The sequence below is a fragment of the Pleurodeles waltl genome, chromosome 7 (genome assembly GCF_031143425.1).
Source record: "Pleurodeles waltl isolate 20211129_DDA chromosome 7, aPleWal1.hap1.20221129, whole genome shotgun sequence".
NCBI classification, from domain to species: Eukaryota; Metazoa; Chordata; class Amphibia; order Caudata; family Salamandridae; genus Pleurodeles; species Pleurodeles waltl.
Genome location: NC_090446.1, coordinates 1,368,638,077 through 1,368,663,953, shown reverse-complemented (window position 1 = coordinate 1,368,663,953; position 25,877 = coordinate 1,368,638,077). Strand labels below are relative to the sequence as shown.

At 47.4% G+C, this 25,877-nt stretch overlaps 1 protein-coding gene across 1 annotated transcript in view; it reads right to left on the bottom strand.

Moving 5' to 3' along the window:
• Positions 1-25,877, bottom strand: part of ALDH16A1 (aldehyde dehydrogenase 16 family member A1) — a 483,909-nt gene that overhangs the window by 436,077 nt on the left and 21,955 nt on the right. Inside the window, exons 2-4 of the mRNA XM_069200818.1 lie at positions 5,434-5,536; positions 3,364-3,490; positions 1,398-1,576 (exon numbers count right to left, since the gene is read on the bottom strand). Coding sequence (XP_069056919.1) covers positions 1,398-1,576; positions 3,364-3,490; positions 5,434-5,536 — 409 coding nt within the window. The remainder of the gene's footprint in view (positions 1-1,397; positions 1,577-3,363; positions 3,491-5,433; positions 5,537-25,877) is intronic.

Sequence of the window (25,877 nt, the reverse complement as noted above, 5' to 3'; positions counted from 1 at the left end):
GAAGTTGAACCTTTCTAATAAAACATTGTATTCATCCGAGAACTGCTTCCCAATTCTTTCTTTCGCCTCATTATAAACATTCCATATTGTAGTGCCGCCACTACTTTCATTTGGTGGAGGGATAATAGGTAAATTGTCAAAAACACGCTGCCCGGCCACACCTAGATGATTAAATAAGAGGGACAACTTCCTGGTGGGAGGAAAGTCATTAGCATCAATAGCAAGCAAGTAATTTTCAAAAATCCTTATCCATTCTCTCCATTTAATGTCCGGTTTTCCACTTTTAGTTAAGAAAGGTGGAGCCTGAACTGCTAAATTACTGGTCGCCATAATTATGATGACAAAATAAAGTCAAAGGTGGAGCTGAGATGCCTTGTAAATAAATTCAGTCCCAAATTCCTAAAGCCAAAAACACTTTCTCCACAAAATTGCTGTTGAAATAACACTAATGTTCTTGTTGGAGAAGTCGCTCGCTTTAAATATAAATATGTTCTCTTTTATTATTATTTATTTTATTTTTTATTTTATTTTTATTTTTAAATGATGTTTCAATCCTCACTTACACAAATCCCTGCACGATGTAACAAAACGTGCGTTGTAACAAAACGCGCGTATTAAACAAGCGCTTTGTTGCTGGAAAACTGTAACTAAAATCCTACGCGCGTTTCGTTTCCTTGGTGACCAGTTTCCAAAGCTCAGAAGCGTAGTGTCGGACATAGGCGTCTCTGTTTCCAAGGCAACCAAGTTGGTACTAAAACAACATGCAACGTCGTTACGTAGCCAATCAACAACGTGTGACGACAGACGCTCCAGAACGAGGCAGACTGTTGAAGCAAGTGACTCACGCACGGAGAGTCAAAAGAAAACAATCCTCGCGCCTTCAAAACCAGTAAGATTTAACGCCAGAAACAAAACAAGGCGTATTAAAATTAAATGCTGCGCAAACTTTACGTGCGGAATGCTGACGATCACGATGAGCCAAATTACACTGCCACAATGTATATGCTGGTCGGTGGACTCGTTGACTCCGTTTCAACTCCAAACTGCTCCATAGTATTTTCTTTCCCACGAAATCTGTGCCCCACTCCTGGTACCAAAAATGTAGTATGGGGAAGAAAGAAAGATGAACTCCTCACACGCAGAGAGTGGGTAATTCCAAGTATGATGTTTATTGTAAGTCCACGGCAGGCATACACATCTGATCTGGCTGAAGGTCAGTCTAGCAATGCCCCTCAGGAATCCAGACCCTTTTAAGGAAGATTCTGTTTCCCCAACGATATAGAACTAATAACTTGAATATAAACAATGAGTAAGGGAAGGTAGGAACTAAGAAAGAAACAACAAGCACAGGTAAATACAATTATGAGAACAAGACACCATATGCTACAAAGACTCACCCAGAGGCTTCCAGCCCCTCATCTCGGTGTCCCTGAGCTGGGCCCAGCCGGCGTGGTGGTAGAAGTGGCGCACCACCAGGGGCAGGTCACAGTCTCTGGACTCGCGGATAGGCTTGCCGTTGTCTAGGCTCTCCAGGACACTAAGCAGGCGCTGGTGCTTCTGCACGGTGCGGGCAATGCTGGAGGGTGAAAGAGAGACACATAAGCACGCCGTGCTGGGGTGGGAAGCAGTGACAGCAGTAGTGCCTAAGCTGGGGAAAGACTGAGGCATGCGTAAGGACAGGTCTAGCCATGCAGGGGAAACAGGCCGGGAAAACTGACCATGATGGGGCTGAAACACATCAACAGGGTTGCGCGGAGGGAGGGGGAGACATCAGGGAGGATGATGCAGTGAACAGCATGGGTGAGGAGTCAGAGACAAGAACTGAAAGATACACTGAGAGGCAGAGATACATGAGATGGGTAGTTGAGGGTGTAGAGATAAGAACAGGCATATGAAGGACGAGGAAGCAGAGACTGTTTTCGGTGAATTTATTGAGTTACAACCCACTGAGTGCTTTTCATAGAGTGACCAATACATCCGGGTTTCCTATAGTGATTCTCCTTGCTAACAGCATTAATAACAAAGGTCGTGGGGTCAGCAGAAAATGGAGCCAGTCGGAGCTCTGTCCAGCATGTATTAGAAGTTGCTGGTGCTACTTGTAACACTTGGAGTATGTCTCATAATAGTAATCGTCGTAGCAGCAGAGCGGTGCCATGGTAACTGCTAACAGTGGTAACTCCGGAGCTAGTGAGGGCAGGAGCGTGTGATGCACTACTGCTCGCAGTAAGGCCTACAGTAACAGTAGGGTTATAGTGGGAACACAAGTACCCACCGGGAGAGGCAGCGGAAAACTTTTGACCCCAACACTGCTGCTGGCTGTCAAACTGTGAGAGGGGGGCATCCTCCCGCTTCTGTGGGCTCCTCGCTTGCACCAGTGACCCCCCAACAGGATACTATCAGTCTGAACAATGTTAGGGTCCAGTTACTCTCAATGACACCCACCAGAGTGGCTACCACCCACCCGCCCCCTTCCTGATCCCTCATTTCCACCCAGATGCCTCAGCACTCCACTGATAACTTCCTGTTTAACAGTTACCACAAAATACATGGACAGTGGCACCCAATGCATTATCGTCGAGGCCAGTGAGCGGAGATCAGTGCCTGGGTGAGGGGGGGGCGGGGGGGGGATTCCATGCACAAGGCTTCCTCCTGTCACCCCCCCCCTCTCCTGTTCTATCTACTATTCTCTGTCCAGACAAAGGATCTTCATTCCATCAGTGCGCTCTAGCACGTTGAAGCAGTCTTCAGCAGCTTAAGACACTACGTAGTAAAGCAACATAACATAATGGTATAGGCATAGTACACTGGTAGCAGTAGTACATGGTGTACTATTACTGGAAGTACTAAAAGCACTGGTAGTAATCCGTGCTACCACACATACCGTGACATGTGAATTACTGATAAAAGCAGCACTGACAGACCTATTAGTAGTCTCAGTACAGTAAACGCAGTACAAACCACTGTGTGAGGGGGACACATCCCCATTACTCACACTGAACTATGGGAATACTACGGTTTTGTAAATGCTACCGCGAAGGTTAAATGACCTTTCAGATAGAAAGGGAGTAGCTGATAATAGCTGGCACAATGCCCATAGATGAATTTTGACCTTAAAATGAAACAGATGAGAGCGATGGAGGGGGCCCACAGAGGCATCTCCTCTGGCACGTACCATTTTTCAGCATGAGAGCCGGACGTAAGAACAAGGTTTAGCCACAGAATTGTTCCAGAGGAAGGTGTCCATTCGCTCGCCATCCAATGGGAATGATTTTAGAGCCGGAAGAGGCGGTGTCGGGGTGTGAGGTACTTTCCTAGGTAGGGAGGGGTCACAGATCGGGGTCCTAGAGCCCACACCCTCCTCACCTGTACAGGTGCCGGGCCCGGACGTGGCACGGGAGCTTACTCCACGTCTCAAACGCCTTCTTTGCAGCGTCGACGGCTGCCTCCACGTCTTCATCCTCCCCCTGAAGTGTTGTGGCAAGTGTCGCTCCTTAAGAGAGGGGTAAAAGACAAGAAACAGTGTGATGGGGTACTTGCTATGCCTGCAAAACTGCAACCCTCCAAGATCTGCAGAGTCTTCTGTAATGAGATGAAGACCAAGTGCCCAATGGAGAGAGCCCATATCTTACCACATCATTCACGAGGTACAATCTAGGTCTACTTGGTCCAAAGGACTTTAACATTTTCTGACATGAACATGAAAACCAATAGTGGAAGCTTTCAGTGACATCATTGGTAGGAAGAAACTAGGCAAGGTTATTTGGTATCACCTGTCTTAGCAATGGCATTAGGAAGGGTATTAACTAGAGAACAACCATGATAGCAAAGCCCTTTTGGAGATTTTACTTACATAAAGTAAAGGAATTCGAGAAGTCCTCTATGCAGCAGAATAAGAATGAAAGCAAGATTACCGTGTGCACACTACAACAACTTAACCAACATCCTGAAACGGGGCATGACCTTCATCGTAGAATGATATCCAACCCCCGTCATTCATGGCGGGGGTCCATGACAACATCTGCGAATCACAAGGGGGTCGCAAAGACCCAACTCATTAATATAAATGAGGTAGGTCGCAATTTGCGAACCCCTTGCGATTCCCTGCACTCACAGGGAACACTCACTGGAGACAGCAGACCTCCATGTCTGTGACTGCTTTTTTAATAAAGCAGTTTTTATTTTTGTATTGCAGCCCGTTTTCCTTAAAGGAAAACGAGTTGCAATACAAAAGAAAAAATGAAACCATTTGGTTTCATTTTTTCAGAGTAGGCAGTGATCCATTGGACCACTGCCTGCTCTGAAAAAATATTTTTGGCAACATTCACAAAGGGGAAGGGGTCCCATGGGGACCCCTTCCATTTTGCGAATGAGCAAGCACCCACTTCACATGGGTGCTAACTGCAGATTGCTTTGCGACCGCGGTCACAAAGCAATTCTGCATCGCAGTGCGAATCGCAAATAGGAAGGGAACACCCCTTCCTATTTGCAAGTCGCATTCCCATTTTGCGAGTCGGTACCGACTCACAAAATGGGAATGTGCATCGCGAAGCCCGGTTTGCATGGCGCAAACTGCGAATTTCACAGTTTGCGCCATGCAAAACGGTTGCTACATCTGGCCCTAAATGAGGCTCAGCGCCTGAGGGAGGAGACACCTGAGCAATGCCTGCCGGCGCCCTACGACTCATTGGAACGCGCAGGCATACACCAATGTAACGGATGGGCTGTAGCCATGCATGAGTGGTTAAGAGACTAACAAAACTGAGTGCACATACTGTTCTGGGGGCAAATTACACTGTACTTCTGCCAGATTGAAGCTACTCCTGATATCCCCCCCAAGAACCAGGGCGGAAGCCTGGTACAGTGAGGGAGCAGGTGGGCACAGTGCCTGCCAAGATAGAGCCTACAGGTACTAAATTGTTTCAGCTGCTAGAAGCAGTACTACTGTGTAATAAAGCGACTGCATTTCTAAGATGACAAGCACTCAGCCTATCAATCAATTTATTGAACTGCTCATTGATTGTTGAGCTCGAGCCCTCCCATTGAACATCCCTGCGATTCCTGCAACTGCTCACTCTCTTTACCCAGAGAGTCCATTGTGGAAAGGTTATTATTTGGCCCGGCTTGCAGAACCATACTAGGAGGAACCTCAGGACAATAAAGGCAAATGATCTCAACCACCATGGTTGAGGCACTGTAACCCCTGTGTGCCCTCTGGCCCCATAAATGGGATTTGGCAGCACAGCATTTCCAGAAGTCATGGATAAAGCAGACAGATATCTAAATAACGCCAACAATATAAGAGTCTGACTATCGCACTGGCTAACATACAGAAGGATGGCTGAAATACATAGCCATACTCAGCTACCAGTCAGAAGAACTCTCCTAACGATGTCCCAATGGAAGAAGCAGGTAAACAATGTTTTAGCTCCTCACCTGTAGCTGGGTTTTTTGTAGCGTACGTCTTTCTGCCATCTGGCTTCAGCCACTTTCCATTCACAAAATGGCCAAAACTTCTATTGTGAGAATCAAGCCATGCCTGGAAGATAGCAGATATGAAATATTCAATGTCAATAATTTGCAAGTGATACATATTAACCCATCAGCTTCATATGCCCAGGTGCATCTATCATTTAATCAGGTGCTAACACCCTGCACCCAACTCCCTACTTCTCTTTCCTTGTCCCTGTTGTGTTCTAAAGGGCTCCTCCCCAACATGCAGGGCCTTGCCTGTTGGCTCCGATCGCTGCCTTACTCTCCACACAGAACTAAGGCATGGTGAGCAGGTACCGCAGATGGTGGGGATTCTAATCTCACAGGGATCTGCTTCCCCAATATATAAGATATGCCTCCTGGACACCTGTGATACTTGCTCCTGCTAGGGTATAGTAACCAGAGCACGAGTTCTGCAATACGTGATGGTTAGTGAGTGACACCTCTCTGGAGGGGGGTGGGTGATGTTAGAGCATATAGCCATACATCCCCTTACACAAGATGGATTTGGAAACCAATCTTATGAAAGGCATTTGCCTTTGGTTACCACACAGAACTCTTACAAACTTTCCCAAAATAGGCTTCATCCTGAAAGAATGCCTTATTTGTATGAATGATCATGGTTTACCAGTTTTCTATTAAAGGCGTATCTTTTCAGCCACACGTAAAACATAGATGGTTTTGCTGGCTAGAATATCAAGAGGGGACTTGAGCCTTGCAATTGGTGCTTCCTTGTGCCTTTGAAGGTAACTTTGGACGAATATGCATTCACTATTTTCATCTTCTGTAAAGTATCAACAAGCTACCAACAGATGTAGTGCCATCTCTAAGTGACTGCAATGTTAGCTATGGAGTGGACCATTACACATTTCTAATTCGTTTTTCTTCTCACTCTACCATTCTCATAAAGTGAGGCCATTCTGAAGAAAGCATTCAACCTCCAGAGGAGCCACCATCAAAATTTACCAAGAGAGCAGATTTCAAAACGAGAATTGTGTTATTTTCTGGTCGTTAAATGTTGGATAGCGGTTAAAGGACGAATCAGCTGAATGTGGAATATCCACTGCCAGCTACTTGGATGCCTCACAGCCAATGACAAACCTAATAGTAATGCTCACAGACATAAGCCAACAAAGAAACCACATTACAGAATTGTATAACCAGCTGGCACTGGCAAAAGGGATTGTCTTACGGTCTTTGTAAGCGAACTGTATGTTATTCTGTGGGGCCAGGGAGCGTGTATTTGTCGGCGAAAACATGAATAATTCTTGTATATAGGTATTGATACTGATCGCACTGAGGTACTGAGACTGGCTTCTGTGTAGAAGCTGTATTTAGATTTTCTAGTAAGCTCATGTTTGTTTCCTTTCGCGATAAGCAAGATTGTGTACTTACATGTGCCATATTGTTTTACTTCGTTGTGTTTTTTGTAAAAGGGAAGATGTGACGCCATGTGTGTCTGAATGTTCTAACTGTATCAGTTAAGAGCTCGGTCCACACTTATGGCTGACCTCAAACACAGCATAGTTCCTAACAGGGGTTCACCTCTAAGACAATAGTTTCCACCTAAAAACTCAATATTGGCAAAAAAATGTTTAGTGGCTACCTGCCTGCAGCATCTCCATCAGTGCGTAAATCTGCATTCTGGCAGGGTCCTGTTTTAATCTTGCGCACCCACACTTAGCTCTTCTCTGATAGCCTGACAACACCCATAATCTGCGAAAATTAACAACATGAAGTCGTCCCACAGAAATCAGTTGACAAACTAACTCAAATCAATAAAATGCAATAACCACATATGGACTTTTATTCAAGGTTAAAGGGTGGAGATTGGTGCATGTCTGCAATATTGGGGATAATGTCTGGGTAATGTATGGGTCTGATTTCAGGGTATGATTTTTCAGCGAAAGCAGGCCTTATGTCAAGAGATGGAAAGAGGGGTTGTAGTAATGACTACGAAGCCACAGTGATGAATTAAAGGTGTTTATAATAGGATAACAAAATATGGTGGTACCGTCATCTCACCAACTGACTCGGTCAGATCACTCAGGGAGCAGAGGACGACACAGAACAGATTGTATGTCAGGCCCGTAGGCGAAGATTATGCTGTATTTTCTTCACTTTATTTTTTACAACAGCCATATCAAAACATAACAGGGCTTCATTCCCCATGAACCATTGGGAAAAAGTCAAGTAAACAATCTGTCCAATCCACGGCCAGGAACCTTTTCATAGTCCCTTGACTCTCTTGCTGCCTCCACTTTCTTTGCTGTTCCAGCAGCCCGAGATAAGTGCCTCCAGCCTCTGGGCCATTTTTGTAGATGTTTCTTGGTGTTTTTATTGGGTTATTCACTTGATTTAACACTGTGTATAATATTATTCACCATTTTCCTGTAGCACGGTGGCAGGAACGCACGGTCACTCCTCTGCTTCAGTGCATACTGCAGCATCCAGGACACACGTCGTGCGGTCCTATGACCGCCAGAGGGCACCACATGCTTGCAGTCTCTCGCACTCAGCGAGTCTGCACCCCCGAAAGACACGCTCACTCAGACAGGCTTGAAAAGAGCAGCGGGCCAGGAGCCCCTGGGGGGTGAAGAATTCACACTACCTGACTTCCTGGAGCTTAAATGCCTCTACTGTGGCAGAGGAGGGTTAACCCCCCCCCCCACCTACCTACCCACCCCCCTGCCGTCACCAGCAGCCGCTGCAAATCCTTTAACAACGAAAGGGTGATAAACTAAGCTTGTTATCCTTTCGTTGTTAACCCCTTAGCTGCTGGGCCTTTTCCCCCCCCAGTGCTGAGCCCTTTTTTGGCTATTTGGGGTAGTTCGCGCTTAGGGCTTCATAACTTTTTGTCCACATAAGCTAACCACGCCAAATTTGCGTCCTTTTTTTCCAACATCCTAGGGATTCCAATGGTACCCAGAGTTTGTGGTTCACCCTGGAGGAGACCAAGAAAATAGCCAAAATACAGTGAAAATTTAGTTTTTTCCAAAAAAATGGGAAAAAAGGGCCTCCGAAGAAGGCTTGTGGTTTTTTCCCTGAAAATGCCATCAACAAAGGGTTTCTGGTGCTGAAATCACTATCTCCCCACCTTTCAGGAACGGGCAGACTTGAATCAGAAAACCACATTTTCCAACACAAATTTGGCATTTTACTGGGACATACCCCATTTTTACTATTTTTGGTGCTTTCAACCTCCTTCCAGTTAGTGACAGGAATGGGTGTGAAACCAATGCTGGATCCCGGAAAGCTAAACATTTCTGAAACCTAGACAAAATTCTGAATTCAGCAAGGGGTCATTTGTGTAGATCCTACAAGGTTTTCCTACAGAAAATAACAGCTGAAATAAAAAAATATTGAAATTGAGCTGAAAACAACAGCCATTTTTCTTTATGTTTTACTCTGTAACTTTTTCCTGCGATGTCAGATTTCTGAAAGCAATATACCGTTTTGTCTGCTGGACTCTTCTGGTTGCGGGGATATAAAGGGCTTATAGGTTCATCAAGAACCCTAGGTACCCAGAGCCAATAAATGAGGTGCACCCTGCAGTTGGTTTTCATTCTATACTGGGTATACAGCAATTCATTTGCTGAAATATGAGGAGTGAAAAAGAGGTATCAAGAAAACCTTTGCATTTCCAAAATGGGATCAAGATAAGGTTTTGAGGAGCAGTGGTTATTTGCACATCTTTGAATTCCGAGGTGCCCATACTAGCATGTGAATTGCAGGGCATTTCTCAAATAGACGTCTTTTTTACACACTCTCTTATATTTGGAAGGAAAAAATGTAGAGAAAGATAAGGGGCAATAACACTTGTTTTGCTATTCTATGTTCCCCCAAGTCTCCCGAAAAAAATGATACCTCACTTGTGTGGGTAGGCCTAGCGCCCGCGACAGGAAATGCCCCAAAACACAACGTGGACACATCCCATTTTTTCACAAAATACAGAGCTGTTTTTTTGCAAAGTGCCTACCTGTGGATTATGGCCTCTAGCTCAGCCGGCACATAGGGAAACCTACCAAACCTGTACATTTTTGAAAACTAGAGACCTAGGGGAATCCAAGATGGGGTGACTCGCGGGGCTCTGACCAGGTTCTGTTACCCAGAATCCTTTGCAAACCTCAAAAAGTGGCTAAAAAAAACAAGTTTTCCTCACATTTCGGTAACAGAAAGTTCTGGAATCTGAGAGGAGCCTCAAATTTCCTTCCACCCAGCGTCCCCCCAAGTCTCCCGATAAAAATGATACCTCACTTGTGTGGGTAGGCCTAGCGCCCGCGACAGGAAATGCCCCAAAACACAACGTGGACACATCACAGAAAAAAGAGCTGTTTTTTGCAAAGTGCCTACCTGTAGATTTTGGCCTCTAGCTCAGCCGGCACCTAGGGAAACCTACCAAACCTGTACATTTTTGAAAACTAGAGACCTAGGGGAATCCAAGATGGGGTGACTCACGGGGCTCTGACCAGGTTATGTTACCCAGAATCCTTTGCAAACCTCAAAAAGTGGCTAAAAAAACAAGTTTTCCTCACATTTCGGTGACAGAAAGTTCTGGAATCGGAGAGGAGCCTCAAATTTCCTTCCACCCAGCGTCCCCCCAAGTCTCCCGATAAAAATGATACCTCACTTGTGTGGGTAGGCCTAGCGCCCGCGACAGGAAATGCCCCAAAACACAACGTGGACACATCACAGAAAACAGAGCTGTTTTTTGCAAAGTGCCTACCTGTAGATTTTGGCCTCTAGCTCAGCCGGCACCTAGGGAAACCTACCAAACCTGTGCATTTCTGAAAACTAGAGACCTAGGGGAATCCAAGGAGGGGTGACTTGCGGGGCTCGGACCAGGTTCTGTTACCCAGAATCCTTTGCAAACCTCAAAAAGTGGCTAAAAAAACAAGTTTTCCTCACATTTCGGTGACAGAAAGTTCTGGAATCTGAGAGGAGCCACAAATTTCCTTCCACCCAGCGTTCCCCCAAGCCTCCCGATAAAAATGATACCTCACTTGTGTGGTTAGGCCTGGTGCCTGCGACAGGAATAGATCACACAACGGTCAATGTTGGTCCTTACGTGAGGCAGCTGTTGACCCTGGGGTGATCCATTCCTGACACAGACACTAGGTGTAGGCACTCAAGTGGGGTAGTGTTTTTATCAGGACAGGTGAGGAGTCACTGGGTGGTAGGAGTATTGTGGATCCCAGCATATTCCTGTAGTTTGTGTGACAGAAATGCGAGAAAAATTTAGTTTTTTTTCAACATTTCAGCTTTGCAGGGTATTCTGGGTAAGAAAACTTTGGGGAAGCCACACAAGTCACACCTCTGTGGACTCCCCCGAATGTCTAGTTTCCAGAAATGTTTGGGTTTAGTGTGTTTCTCTATATGGCCGCCGAATCCAGGACCAAAAACACAGGTGCCTGCCTTACAAAACCAGTTTGTTTTGCCATGGATAATTTTGATGTCTCCACAATATGATTTGGGTGGTGGAATTTGGGGCTGAACTAAATTGGGGAGCTCCCAAGAGAGCACTCTCTCTCTGCTTGCCGCCGCATTCACCTGCTCTCTGGGTTGACCTAACCCACTATTACCCAGTTGCACAAACAGCTTGCGAAGGAACAGCAGGACTGTCCTCATCACCTCCCTCATAATGTACTGGAAGAGGAGTTATCGAATGGGACTCCTCTGACTGAAAAATCACTCCCAGAGTCTGCGCCATTGTCCTATCCCTCAGATGCTGTCTCAGTATCTGATGTCTCAGTCTCTGATCCTATGTCAGAGCGGTCCTCTATAACCCGAGTGTAGGCAGCAGTCATCCATCAAGATGCCATCTCTGCTATTGGCTAAACTGTTGCTCTAAAACACTAGCCTACGTAGACAGTCACAAAATCGATGGTGTGTGAGATACGTGCAACAGTAGAGGCCACCTTACCTGCGCTTCTTCCCTCAATCAGCACGTACTTTCAAGACACTCAAAAAACACCTTGTCACATACCATTCGTCACAGTCTTTAGCACCTCCTGCGCCCAGTCCAACAATCATTATTGGTGCTCCCACTCCCTCCTCCTCGGATTCCCTCATTACCACCCAGCAAAAGTGCCCTTCATCTCTCCATAGACTTTGCTAATGTACTCAGCTATTTACATAAAATACAGATTTGCTCTTTGCAGTAGGCATATAAACCTTCTGCGCTTCTTTATGGCACTAAAACTGCCACTAGACAAGTCGGACCCTTTTCCCCCCAGGGAAACCACACACATATTGACAAAAGTGATATATATATGACAGCCAATCACCTGAAACTCAACTCAAGCAAAACCGAAATAATCCTCTTTGGCCCACACAAAAACACCTGGGACCCCTCATGGTGGCCCACCACGCTAGGCCCTGCACCCACCCCCGCCAACCACGCACGCAACCTCAGCATCATCCTAGACTCCTCCCTCTCGATGACCCAACAAATCAACGCTCTCACCTCCTCATGCTTCAACACACTCCGTATACTGAAAAACATTCAAATGGATCCCCACAGAGACCAGAAAAACTGTCACTCACGCACACATCAGCAGCAGGCTTGATTACGGAAACGCCCTCTACGCCGGCACCACTCTAAAACTCAAGCGCAAACTACACGCATCTAGAACTCAGCAGCACGACTCATCCTCGACCTCCGCCGACACTAACACATCTCTCCACACCTCAAATCCCTCCACTGGCTCCCCATTGACAAAAGGATCACCTTCAAGATCCTCATCCTCGCACACAAATCACTCCACAACACAGGCCCTGCCTACCTCAACGAGAGTCACCTTCCACACCCCCACACGAAACGTCCGCTCAGCTGACCTCTCTCTCGCCTCTGTCCCCCGCATCAAACACACCACCACCGGGGGCAGATCCTTCTCCTACCTTGCACCCAAAACCTGGAACGCCCTCACAACCCACCTTCGCAAGACCCAAAACCTACTTCTTTTCAGGAAGGGCCTCAAAACCTGGCTTTTCGAACAGTGAACCTCCCAGCCCCTTTCCCTCCCCCCCAAGCGCCTTGAGACCCTCACAGGTGAGTAGCACACTTTATAAATCTCTTTGGTATATATAGATCTACCTCTATATATATATATATATATATATCTATGTACATAGATATATCTATAGATATATCCATGTACATAGATATATCTATCTACATAGATATATAAATATAGATCTATATATAGATCTATTTTTTTTAGTTGTTATATGGTTTCCTTGGAGGCCAAAATGGCCCCCAGGGAAACCCTACAACATCTAAAAAAAAAATTGCCCCCACAGGGGGTCACCCTGCCCACGGGCGACCCCCTGTCATTTTTTTTTTTTTTTTATTATTTAAAAAAAAAAAAAAAAACAATCCCCTGGGGGCGGGGGGGCGCGATCGTGCCCCCTCCCACCCCCCCCCCCCCACCCCCCAGGGGGCACCTACCTTTTTTTTTTTTTTATTAATTATGCCCTCGGGGGGGGGGGCGGCCCGTTTTCCGAGGGGGCCGCCCCCCCAAAGTGAAATCCCTGGCGTCTAGTGGTGTTTCCTGGCCCCCGATCGCAGCTGTGCTGCGATCGGGGGCCAGGAAACACTTTGAGAAGGCCTCGTAAGAAAGGGGAGACTCTCCCCCTTTCTTACGAGGCCTTCTCAAACTGTTTATGGCCCCCGATCGCAGCACAGCTGCGATCGGGGGCCAGAAACAGTTTGAGAAGGCCTCGTAAGAAAGGGGAGAGTCTCCCCTTTCTTACGAGGCCTTTTCAAAGTGTTTCCTGGCCCCCCGATCGCAGCTGTGCTGCGATCGGGGGGCCAGGAAACCTGAAAGTGTTTCCTGGCCCCCGATCGCAGCTGTGCTGCGATCGGGGGGCCAGGAAACCTGAAAGTGTTTCCTGGCCCCCGATCGCAGCACAGCTGCGACCGGGGGGCCAGGAAACACTTTCAGGAAGGCCTCGTAAGAAAGGGGAGTGTCTCCCCTTTCTTACGAGGCCTTCCTGAAAGTGTTTCCTGGCCCCCGATCGCAGTGCTGCGATCGGGGGCCAGGAAACACTTTCAGGAAGGCCTCGTAAGAAAGGGGAGACACTCCCCTTTCTTACGAGGCCTTCCCGAACGTGAGAAAGGCCGTTTTCCCCATCAAAGCAGGAAGCGGCCGCAAGGCTGCTTCCTGCTTTGATGGGGAAAACACCTTTGCAACGTCAGCGCGCCGCGAGGCGCGCTGACGTCACAAAGGGGCGGGTGGGGGGGCGGGGGGAGACACGGAAGCTTCCGTGTCTCCCGGGGGGTTTAAAAAAAATAATAAATCCTCGGGTGCGACGCACCCGAGGATTTATTGATACCCTTCCTGGTGTCGGCCACTGGTCGTGACCCGCACCAGGGAGGGTGTGTGGGCGTCGGCCAGTGGCCGACGCCCGCACCTGACAGGTTAAAGGGATGGGGGCAGTGGGGGTGACGGGGAAGAGGGGAGTGCACTGTGCACTCCCCTCGTCTCGGGCCAGCCAAACACATGTGCACTGTTGCTCTCTTCAGCCTGGTACTGTGTTGCCGGGATAGAGAGAGCAGGCACAGGCTCCCAGTCTGCCTGGGAGTGCCCTGGTTGGTGCTCCCAGCCAATCCTAACACCACTCTGAGCAGTGTCAGGATTGGCCGCAGGGCAGCCTGGGAGCCTGTGCATGCAGTGACGAGGGAAAGAGGAGCAGTGCAGCAGCGGAACAGGTAAGTTTTAAAATATATATATATATTTTTAAATTTATTAAATGTTTTGTTACCTCTCCCTATACCCCTGCGTGCCGCCCTGCCCCTTTAGAGCTTAGCAAGCTGCAACTGCTGAGATGGTGTCAGGATTGGCCCAATGGGCCACAATATTATTGGCCAATTATAACTGCGCCATCTCAACCGAGAGGTACAGGTCACTCCTTATCAAGATTGACTCCAAGTTGGGGGATCTCGCCATCTAAGAGGAAGGCAAAATAGCGAAAGGCGGGCTTATTTGGTGACCCGTTCATCCAGGAATTAGGAATATTTGTGGTGACATTCCAATCACTAGATAACGCCATGCCTCTATCAAGAGGATGTTTACACCCTGGGTTTTCACCAGGGCTGGTGGTGGCAGGGGGCCTCAAGCCCCCGGCAGAAGCTATAGTACACGCAGAGAACATTGCCATGATAACTCCTGGCTCTGCAAATTTTACCAAACCCGGCGCTATCTCCGCAACAGGGGTTCCACAGGCAGCCATGGAGGGGGTAATCAAGGTTCCTCTAAACGTGAGTGTACATCCTTTTCCCAGACAAGATCTGGGAGGCAGACTGAAGAGTTTTGCACACAATTGGGAGGCTCTCACCTCGGACTCGTGGGTCCTTCCGACAGTCCAAGGATCAGGTATAGAGTTTTACAGATCACCTAGCCAACAGGTTCCCCCATCCCGCTGGTGTTCTCAGAGTCAGGCGCTGCGCTGGTAGACGCAGCTGTGGCAGAGATAATCACCAAAGGAGCCACTGTGCGGACGTCATCCCATCCCTCCGGGTTCCTCAGCAACCTCTTCCTGGTGGAGAAAAGAGACGGTGGGCAACTCCCAGTCATCAACCTAAAGGAGTTCAACGAGTGGTTGGTATTCAGCCACTTCAAAAAGGAGGGCATTCACCTCTTAAGTGACCTCCTCCAAGTCAACAACTGGATATTACGCCTTGATCTCAAGAAGGCGTACTGGACCATCGCCATCTTCCTGCCTCATCATTCTTTTCTCCAATTCCAGTGGCGTGGCTTAACTTTTGAGTTCACGACCCTCCCCTTCGGACTGTCGTTTGCCCTGTGGTGTTTCACTAAATTCATGCAACCTGTGGTAGAATATCTCAGTGCTCGGGGTATACACCTCATTGTATACCTTGTCGACATCCTCTGATGGATCAGAGTCTAAGGACTCTGTACACCTATAGATGGCCGTTTATCTATTGGTGTCACTGGGCTTCATCATAAACCAAGCAAAGTAAATTCTCATTCCCACACAATCTATAGTGTTTCTCAGATTTGTGATGGATTCGGTTCAAGCCACTCTTAAGTCTTCCTTCCAGGAAGGTGAACATGATCAGGCACAAGCTTAATCTGATAGAAGCCAGACGTTCCACCTCCCTATTGCAAATTGCGCGGGTAGTGGGGCTGTTGTCGTCCTCAATTCAGGCCATATTCCCGGGACCTCTTCATTACCGAGCAGTACAACAGCTCAAAGCTTTCACCTTTGGCGGGGGCCCACCTACTCACAGATAGTTCCATTGTTGTCAGAGGAAGCCAAGGGGGAGATCCAGTGGTGGCTTCTCACACAGAGGAATGGCATGGTCTGGTGATTTCCACCTCCCTTCCAAAAATGGTGATAGAATCTGATGCCAGAAGCATGGGCTGGGCACAAGATGCGTGGAAGCCTCCAAAGGAGGAAAATGGTCATCTCTTGAAAAATCCCTCCTCATCAGTTGTCTAGAATTGATGGCAGACTCATTTGAGGTCAAGTGCTGGACCACAGATATGGTACAATGCTGCATCCTGTTAAAAATGGACAACGTAGTGGCGGTACGTTTCATCAATCGCTTGGGGGGTATGAGATCAAAAGCACTTTCGGATCTGGCCAGAAACTTCTGGTAATATTGTCTCAAGAATCACATTTCAGTGACTGCAGAACATCTCCCGGGGAAATCCAATCAGGTAGCAGATTGACACTCTTCAGGCCAAGTGGGGTCAGTTTTCCGGGGACCTTTTTGCATATCACCTGGATTATCAGCTCCTCAGAAACTTCAGCTGGCAGCCAAACTCCAATGCGGCAGCGATCAATGCCTTTCTCCAGAACTGGCAGCCAGAGGGGAGGTATGCATTTCCTCCATTCGCCATGATCATAAGGGTCTCTGCCCAGGTGCGGCAGCAGGAGGCGGATCTGGTGGTAGTGACTCCAATTTGGGGTTCACAAGTATGGTATCCAGTTCTACTGGAACTTTCTTTGGATTCTCCAACCCTTTTACTCCGGTTTCCAGATCTGCTCCAAGGTCCAGAGGGGACTCAGCATCATCTGGTCTGGACGAACTCTACATCTTATGGCGCAGAAGATTACAGGGAGTGTTGAAAAGCCCCAAGACTTTCGCCACAAGCTGCGTCCCTACTCTCCAAAGCTTGGGCAGACAGCACCATTAAACAGTATAGATGCTTGGTCTCAATGGATAGGCTGGTGTCACCAGTGACACTTGGATCCTGTGGGGACAGATGCTGCCCATATCTTGAACTTCCTTGCTCCTCTGGCCTCAGATGGCTTGGCTTACAGGTCGATCAATACCTTCAGATCACCGATTTCGGCAGGTCATTCCCATATTGGTGATCCTCCTGTAGGGAAAACATCCTCTTTTACGTAAACTTCTCTGTGGCATTTGACTGTCACTCCCTCCATAACCCAGATACTCAACTTTATGGGTTGTCAACAAGGTCCTGAACCTTTTCTTTCTTCGCAATCCAACAAATACTTATCAAGTAAGGAGATGTCGACCAAACTTGCTACCTTGTTATGCCTCTTATTCTGTAGACTGGTTTCAGACGTTAGTGCTCTGGATCTAACTGGCAGAGTATTCACCCCGGAAGGTGTTACTTTCCATATTCTGAGGACAAAAAGTAATTCACATGTGTTGTCTTACCCTTCCTTTGCAGATTCCCCCAAACTATGTGTGGTACAATGTATTAAAATGTATGAGACAATGACGGCAGATATCCTTCCCCATGAAGAACGACAACTCCTGATTACCCTTAAGAAGCCACATAAAGCAGTCTCCTCTCCCACTATTGCCAGATGGATTAAATGGGCCATGCCAGAGGCTGGCATTGATACAAAGATGTTTGGCACTCCTTCAGTCAGAGGGGCTATAGCTTTGAAAGCATTTACTCTGGGGGCTCGCCTGAAAGATATCCTGGTCTTCAGAGTCTACCTTTAAAAGATTTTACTTTAAACCAGTCCCCAGCATTGCACTGCTGGTCGTGGATAAGCTTTAAACCAGCATAATCCTCACTTCCAGTGCTGATAATGAATGGAAAATTTCCTAGCTATTGTGAGGGAAAGTTTCAATTCCACTAAGGACACAGAAGCAAAGATTTGGCCACCAAAGGCTTTTGCAAGTGTTGTCCTGCTCAGGACAGAAGCTTGTTCCTGCACAGGGGTGCGTATACTATCTTAGTTAAAATATTGTGATGTATGATGCAAGTTTTTTCTGTGCTTATCTACCTTGAATGAGAATACTATGCCCTAGGACTTGACATGTATAGTAGTTTTACCAGACATTTTGTATGTTTCTTTAGGATCGGATTAATCTGAACAAGACTGATGGATGTCATTGGTTGGTTTCTGTCGCAGGAAGAAAGAGGAGGCAGCAAGAGTGACAAGGGACTATGACAGGGTTCCTGGTCATGAATTGGACAGATTGGATACTTGACTTTTTCCCAGTGGTTCATGGGAAATGAAGTCCTGTAACATGTGTCGATATGGCTGCTGTAAAAAAAAAAAAAAAAGTGAAGAAAGTACAGCGTAATCCTCACCGCCATATCCTTCACAGAACTGAACATTTCCATTACAATAGCTAGGAATTTTTTTATTCTTGCAGGTGTCAATCTTATTCCTGATGGCAGTGATTGTGTGCGAGAAGTGACTAAATCTGCATTTACTTCCTTAATTGTCATTTCAGAATACGTGGTATACTGACTGGGCTTGGGCTTCACGTCAAGCTTAAAACCGCAGACACTCTTTAGTAAAGTAGAGGCTGATAGAGGCAAAGTGTTCCAGGCTCAGTGTTAGTTCAGACTCTATTCCCTTTTGTGTATACAGCTACTTATGACTCAACAATAAACTGAGAGAAAAGTACTGGACTGTGGAGTTTCTTCACCATAGCAATGCAACAGTATATTGAAGAGTAAATGTGAGTGACCTGAAGCCATGTCAAGTGTTTTGTTGAAGGATAAGGCTTTAGCTTTAAAGAGACAGAACTTGTAAGAAGCGAGCAAGAGAGTTATTAAAAGTGTTTTTTCCAGTTTCTTTCAACAGTTCTGAGAATTTCCACATGACAGATGTCTTGAGAGTTGCACCAGTCTGTCACTGTGTTAGTAGATTTTAGAGCTGTGCGAGGAGAGAAAACTTGATCAAGAATGAGTGCTAAACTGAAGTTGTATTGCTGAAGGAGAGAAGAAGCAGCTGAAGTCTCTTGCTAAATGTGTGTCAAAAAGCACCTAAATTGAACAGAACAGTTCGGTCAATATTTTGGATGTCTTTGGAGGTTTTAATGTTATGTTTGGGTATGTCTTTGGTGGAGGGGATGCAAATGGAAGAGGGGTGTAGGTGAAGATCAAACCAGTCTACTGGGAGAGGTTCTGTTTTTTTCCCCATTTCTTGCCCAGTAGGTGACCAGCAACGTTGTAGAATGCTGTGTTCTTATAGGATGATGTTTAAGTGAGAGGGGGGCTTATTGTTTTTCCTTGGACACTACATGTCATAGGTCCCTATGAATAGATTCCAAATAGGATTTAACAACTGCTTAGAATCACCTGTGTTAGATCTTCGATGAATGAATTTGTTTTACCCAGGTTGTAAATAATGCTTGACCTACTGGGCTTGTCGAATTGAAGGAGAACTCAGTGGCGAGACATGCAAATGAGGGACATGCATGATTTTCGAAGATTTAATAAGAGGTGATTTTGTAGATGTTAGCTGAGATGCTTTCCTCAGGTCGTATGGAGTCAATGAGTTATTGAAAGAAAACATTAAGCTAGGTTGCAAAAAGGCCACAAGGCCTAAGATTGTTTTGAACTACTGCTGGGAAAGCAGCCAAATTAGCAATTGCGGACCTGCAAGTTAAAACCGTGCAGGTAAGGCTGTTGTAATTGGTAGCACTTATCTTAGTTGTAATGTCATTTCCCCTAGATTGGCATGACAGACAACTGTGGGATTATTTTGGTGTGCCTTGTTCTCTGCATTCTTTGTACAATTTTAGATGTAACCAATATCTTTTCATTGTAGTGAGGTATACCAAGATATTGTTGATGTTTGGTGAGAAAGGGTTTCAAGGCTAGGGGAAGAAGTGACATATAAATCTTTGATTTCTTCAGTATAATTTGGGTTCATAAATTTCAAACAACATCAGTGTATATGGGCAATATTATGCTACAGGAGTATTCTGCATGTTCTAAACTATCTCTGGAAAGCTTCTGGTCTTACCCCTCTGACAGTGGTTTGTACTAGTTTCTTGATGGCCCAAGTGCAAGATGTGGCAAAAGTGGTGGGACTGAGTAACGGCAGCTAACAAAATGTACTGGAATTCTCACCCACAGAAAATGATAACTGTAAAATTTGCAGGAAGTGGTCTAAAAAAAAAGTACCAACGTCCAATTTACTGATCCAATGAGCTCTAGTGGGTGGTGCCACAAGGGGTAGAGGTGTGGGGATGGAACAGCCGTCATGGCTCAAGAAGGGACCAGCAACTGCTCCAACTCGTCTCCTGAGTCAAAGTTGCCCATGAGAGAATCTTCCACATTGTTGGAGATGGCCCTTCTTAGGGAATTTCCCTGAAAATGGTTTGTCCTCTTGGTCTTGTTCTGACTCTCTTTGTGTAGCCTTAGGACTCTGGGCACTTTTCCCCCATAGAGCAGTGGGAAAATGCGTGTGTTCTGCCAACACATGTTAGGAGGGGGCGCTTACGTGCTTGGTTCAGGAGCTGTGCCCTGGAGTGTCCTGTGAAGAGGTACACCACATACCCGGGGTGGGTACAGTCCAGGCTACTGAGCTACACTGAGTGAGCCACCCACTAGAACGTAGAAGAACGTGTAGAATGCAGGCCTGTGGAGGGTCAGTGGCGTTAGGGCTTAGGTTGGCACTTCTAACTTTGTAGCCAATCCTGAAGGAACCCTCTGCAACCCTTAGGGCACCCCTGAAGGGCAGGGTAGGTGGTAGACGGAAGGCTGGGTAGGTACATAGGACTGTCCCATGCCTGCTAGGGAAGAACTCCCATGTGGGTTCCCTATCTAGGGGTGGGGTCAGCTCTTCCCACCAGTTTCTGCTGCTTTCCTACCGGGTGCTCATAGGACCCTGGGCCCTTTCCCACTGTAAATACACTGTGGAAGTGGGCGTGACTTCCTACATATCTGAAGAAGTGGGGCTGGCCAGTGTGTGCACGCGTGCCCACTGGTGCACCAAACACGTGCTAAGTCTGTCATAGCAGGCCTGTGTGTGCACCTGCCCGTAAGGCATGTATCCAGCCTGTCACAGCAGGCCTGGGTGTGCACATTAGCACATACAGGGAGTGCAGAATTATTAGGCAAGTTGTATTTTTGAGGATTAATTTTATTATTGAACAACAACCATGTTCTCAATGAACCCAAAAAACTCATTAATATCAAAGCTGAATATTTTTGGAAGTAGTTTTTAGTTTGTTTTTAGTTTTAGCTATGTTAAGGGGATATCTGTGTGTGCAGGTGACTATTACTGTGCATAATTATTAGGCAACTCAACAAAAAAAAATATATACCCATTTCAGTTATTTATTATTACCAGTGAAACCAATATAACATCTCAACATTCACAAATATACATTTCTGACATTCAAAAACAAAACAAAAAAAAATCAGTGACCAATATAGCCACCTTTCTTTGCAAGGACACTCAAAAGCCTGCCATCCATGGATTCTGTCAGTGTTTTGATCTGTTCACCATCAACATTGCGTGCAGCAGCAACCACAGCCTCCCAGACACTGTTCAGAGAGGTGTACTGTTTTCCCTCCTTGTAAATCTCACATTTGATGATGGACCACAGGTTCTCAATGGGGTTCAGATCAGGTGAACAAGGAGGCCATGTCATTAGATTTCCTTCTTTTATACCCTTTCTTGCCAGCCACGCTGTGGAGTACTTGGACGCGTGTGATGGAGCATTGTCCTGCATGAAAATTATGTTTTTCTTGAAGGATGCAGACTTCTTCCTGTACCACTGCTTGAAGAAGGTGTCTACCAGGAACTGGCAGTAGGACTGGGAGTTGAGCTTGACTCCATCCTCAACCCGAAAAGGCCCCACAAGCTCATCTTTGATGATACCAGCCCAAACCAGTACTCCACCTCCACCTTGCTGGCGTCTGAGTCGGACTGGAGCTCTCTGCCCTTTACCAATCCAGCCACGGGCCCATCCATCTGGCCCATCAAGACTCACTCTCATTTCATCAGTCCATAAAACCTTAGAAAAATCAGTCTTGAGATATTTCTTGGCCCAGTCTTGACGTTTCAGCTTGTGTGTCTTGTTCAGTGGTGGTCGTCTTTCAGCCTTTCTTACCTTGGCCATGTCTCTGAGTATTGCACACCTTGTGCTTTTGGGCACTCCAGTGATGTTGCAGCTCTGAAATATGGCCAAACTGGTGGCAAGTGGCATCGTGGCAGCTGCACGCTTGACTTTTCTCAGTTCATGGGCAGTTATTTTGCGCCTTGGTTTTTCCACACGCTTCTTGTGACCCTGTTGACTATTTTGAATGAAACGCTTGATTGTTCGATGATCACGCTTCAGAAGCTTTGCAATTTTAAGAGTGCTGCATCCCTCTGCAAGATATCTCACTATTTTTGACTTTTCTGAGCCTGTCAAGTCCTTCTTTTGACCCATTTTGCCAAAGGAAAGGAAGTTGCCTAATAATTATGCACACCTGATATAGGGTGTTGATGTCATTAGACCACACCCCTTCTCAATACAGAGATGCACATCACCTAATATGCTTAATTGGTAGTAGGCTTTCGAGCCTATACAGCTTGGAGTAAGACAACATGCATAAAGAGGATGATGTGGTCAAAATACTCATTTGCCTAATAATTCTGCACTCCCTGTATGGTGCTTCAAACCTGTATTCAGCCTGTCATAGCAGGCCTGTGTGTGCGCACTAGCACCTAGGTGTTTTCTGAACATGTATCCAGCCTGTCGTAGCAGGGCTAGGTGTGCGCACTAGCACCTATGGTGTTTTACATGTAACTCGCCTGTCTCAGCAGGCCTGTGTGCGCACTTGCACCTATTGTGCTTTTGAACATGTGTCCAGCCTGCAAATGTAGGCTTGTATGTGGGCAAGGGCACGTATGCCCAGAGAGTGAAGAATACCCATGTGTTTTTTCACTGCTTAGGAGAGCTGCTCTGCCCATAGGTTAACATAAGGGCAGTGTTACAAATACTCCTAGCTGCAATAGTGGATTGCAGCAGAGCAGCCTTATACTGTTTACTATCATTGGATTTGTCCTGACAAACCCCTTTCTGTGGTAAAGCTGGTTTTGTCAATTTGCATAGAAAAATGCTCCTTTTACAAAGTGAACATTTCTCTGCCCTAAAACACTGTGGGGGTGATTCCAACCTTGGCGGGCGGCTACCGCCAAGCGGCCACCATGCGGCCACAATAACGCGGCCCCCATTCCAACATTCCTGCTGGGCCGGCGGGCGCTAACCATGTTTGCGCCCGCCGGCCCAGCGGGAATGAGGCTGCAACACAGGAGCCGACTCCTAATGGAGCCGGCGGTGTTGCGGCCGTGCGACGGGTGCAGTTGCACCCGTCGCGCTTTTCACTGTCTGCCATGCAGACAGTAAAAAGCAGGCCGGGGCCCTGTTAGGGGGCCCCTGCACTGTCCATGCCAGCGGCATGGGCAGTGCCGGGGCCCTGTTAGGGGGCCCCTGCACTGTCCATGCCAGCGGCATGGGCAGTGCAGGGGCCCCCAGGACACCCCTTACCGCCAGCCTCTTCCTGGCGGTGTAAACCACCAGAAACAGGCTGGCGGTAAGGGGGTCAATAATCCCCAGGGCAGCGCTGCTTGCAGCACTGCCCTGGTGGATTATCACCGCCGGGGGAAAATCGGCGGGAAACCGCCGGCCCCGGCGGTGCGACCGCGGCTTTACCGCCGCGGTCGGAATGGGGAATGAAGCACCGCCAGCCTGTTGGCGGTGCTTCCGTCATTCTTGCCCTGGCGGTCCAAGACCGCCAGGGTCAGAATGACCCCCTGTGTGTCTTTTAATTCGACTCGAGTCCACACTGGGGGATGGAGGAGCACATCTGTGCACTTCCCAGCAACAGCTATAAAACTTAGGCACACAACTGGAATGAAGACCTCTTCCATATGTGGGCCTGGCTGGATAGAGTGGAGGGAGACATCCTGACACTTTGCCTCTCGAAGCCAGACCGTGGCCCCACAAAAGACTGAGATATGCATTCCACAGAACCATGGCAGACAGGACTAAATTTTAGGGGAGACATCTGTGGTTTAAAGAGGAACTCTATGAACCTTTCCCAACTTCAAAGGCACACTACAGTATAACTACTGATGCCACACTGCAGCAAAGTAGAGATCCACTGACAGAAGGTGGGACGGAGACCATGGACTGTGTGGTACACACTGCCAGGAGAATCTGTTGTGCACAAAGAGTAATTACTGCCCTAGCAAGGGACCGCGCACCCTTCCTGCATCGAGGCCGGCCTGTGCAAACTGGTTGCTGCTGTGCGGCACCCTGATGTGTGCTCTCCCAGGGCTTGTTAACTTGTCTCCTGTTCTCTGGTGGAGGTCTCAGGGACACCAAGGACCTCCCGTGAGCGACATATGCCTTCCACCTGTATCATCGGGAGAGCAGGCCCTTTTAAAGTGCCAACACAGTCTGCTGGATGTCACCTGGCAGCAGCGGTGTGAGCATGGAACTAAGCATTTTGCCTGGGGACCGAATTTGCCTGGTGCGGAGCCTTCGAAGTACTGCAATCAAGAACTGTGGCCCTTCCTCGTGGGGCCATGACACGCATAAGCGTCTTGTTGGTAGTGAGACGATTCACCAGTCGTAGGACATGGTCCGCTTTTGTCGAGCGTGCTGCATTTCTCTTGTGCGACACCCCACTGCATGCAGGGTCAGATTCACTGGTTGTGACCCTCATAGGTGGGGGGCATACGTGGAGCAGCGTTGCATGTACCTCATGCGGAGAGGGAGAGATAGAGAGTGGGAGAGAGAGAGACTGGATTTGTCTGGTGCGACTCAAGTCATCACGCACCAGATGTTGTACCTCCTTCCAAGAAGGTGCGGATTGGTAACTCTTCATGTGCAACCGGGACGGTCAGGGACGACTCAAGTCATCATGCCCCAGATATTGTGCCTCCTGCAAGGGAGGTGCGGAATTGGTAACTATTTGTAAATTGGAGGGCCTAGATTGGCTGGACGCCACTGTGAACAGCATGTATCTCCAAAGTGACTGTCCCCCATGCCTGGCAGACCGGGGCCCACGCCGGAAGGCACGGTGTAGAGACCTCTGAGTGAACTTCTTGAGTGGTGGCCAAGCTTCCATTTGTCGACTGTTGCCTGAGTAGCCGTTATGGTGTTATCAGCTCCAGCTCGTGGGGGAAGGGGTAGTAGGAACTGGTTGGAGGGTTGAGGAAGGTTTGAACCCAGGGGGTCTGCGAGCACAGTGACCACTAACCTGCTGGATATCAGTGCACCACATTAAGGTGCTGGGAGCGACTGTGTGCGAGTGCATTATACTAGTCTGCCCAATATTTGTAGCACTGCGTAGCGGTGCAGAGTGATGAGTGGGAGTGATTGCTGGTGACTACACAGCATGGCGGTATTGCCATACACGTTGTTTCTTTGTCAGAGGGCTGTCACAGCTGACGTTGGGTCAAGGCAACTGTGATATTTAAAAGTCCTGTAATTCTCTGTATGTACACATTGCTGCTATTGTTCTGAACTGGGGTGCACCCTATCACTGTGTGCTATCGAATTGGGGTAATCGCTAGGGCGGGTCTAGTGCTGACGTTTTGGCACCACATGAGGGTATTGGGAAGGAAAGTATTATTTTACATACTACTAACGTTGGTTTAACAGAATTGCTAGTGATATTTCTAAATGTGATTTATGCCGAGATTTACATGATGTTCTTGTTGTGTTGACTAATGTGTGTACTGAATACAAACTTTATTTACATGCACCTTGTGTGAAGTCTCTTTTGTGACGCTCTTTGTATTTGTTGTGTGGTAGTGCTGTGCCAATGCTTTACAAATTGCCAGTGAGATAAGCCTGACTGCTCTGTGCCCAGCTACCCAAGGTTAAACGCAGGTTATACAGTGAGTGTAATCACCCACCACTTTCGGGAGTGGTAGGTTCTGCCTGGCTAGGGCCTCACCTCACATCTTGTAAGATATTGCTTTGATCTAAGTGGGGCAGAAATCTGCCAAGCCAGCTGTGACACAGGGGTCCAGAATACTGCACTTTCTATAAGAAATAGAAAAATCATCCTTGCCAGTGCTGGAAGACACTTGACTTGACATATCATGCGTGACATGCATATCCATCTCTGTCTCCTGATTGGATCTCGGATGATTTGCCAATTCCGCCTTCGCTGTAGCCA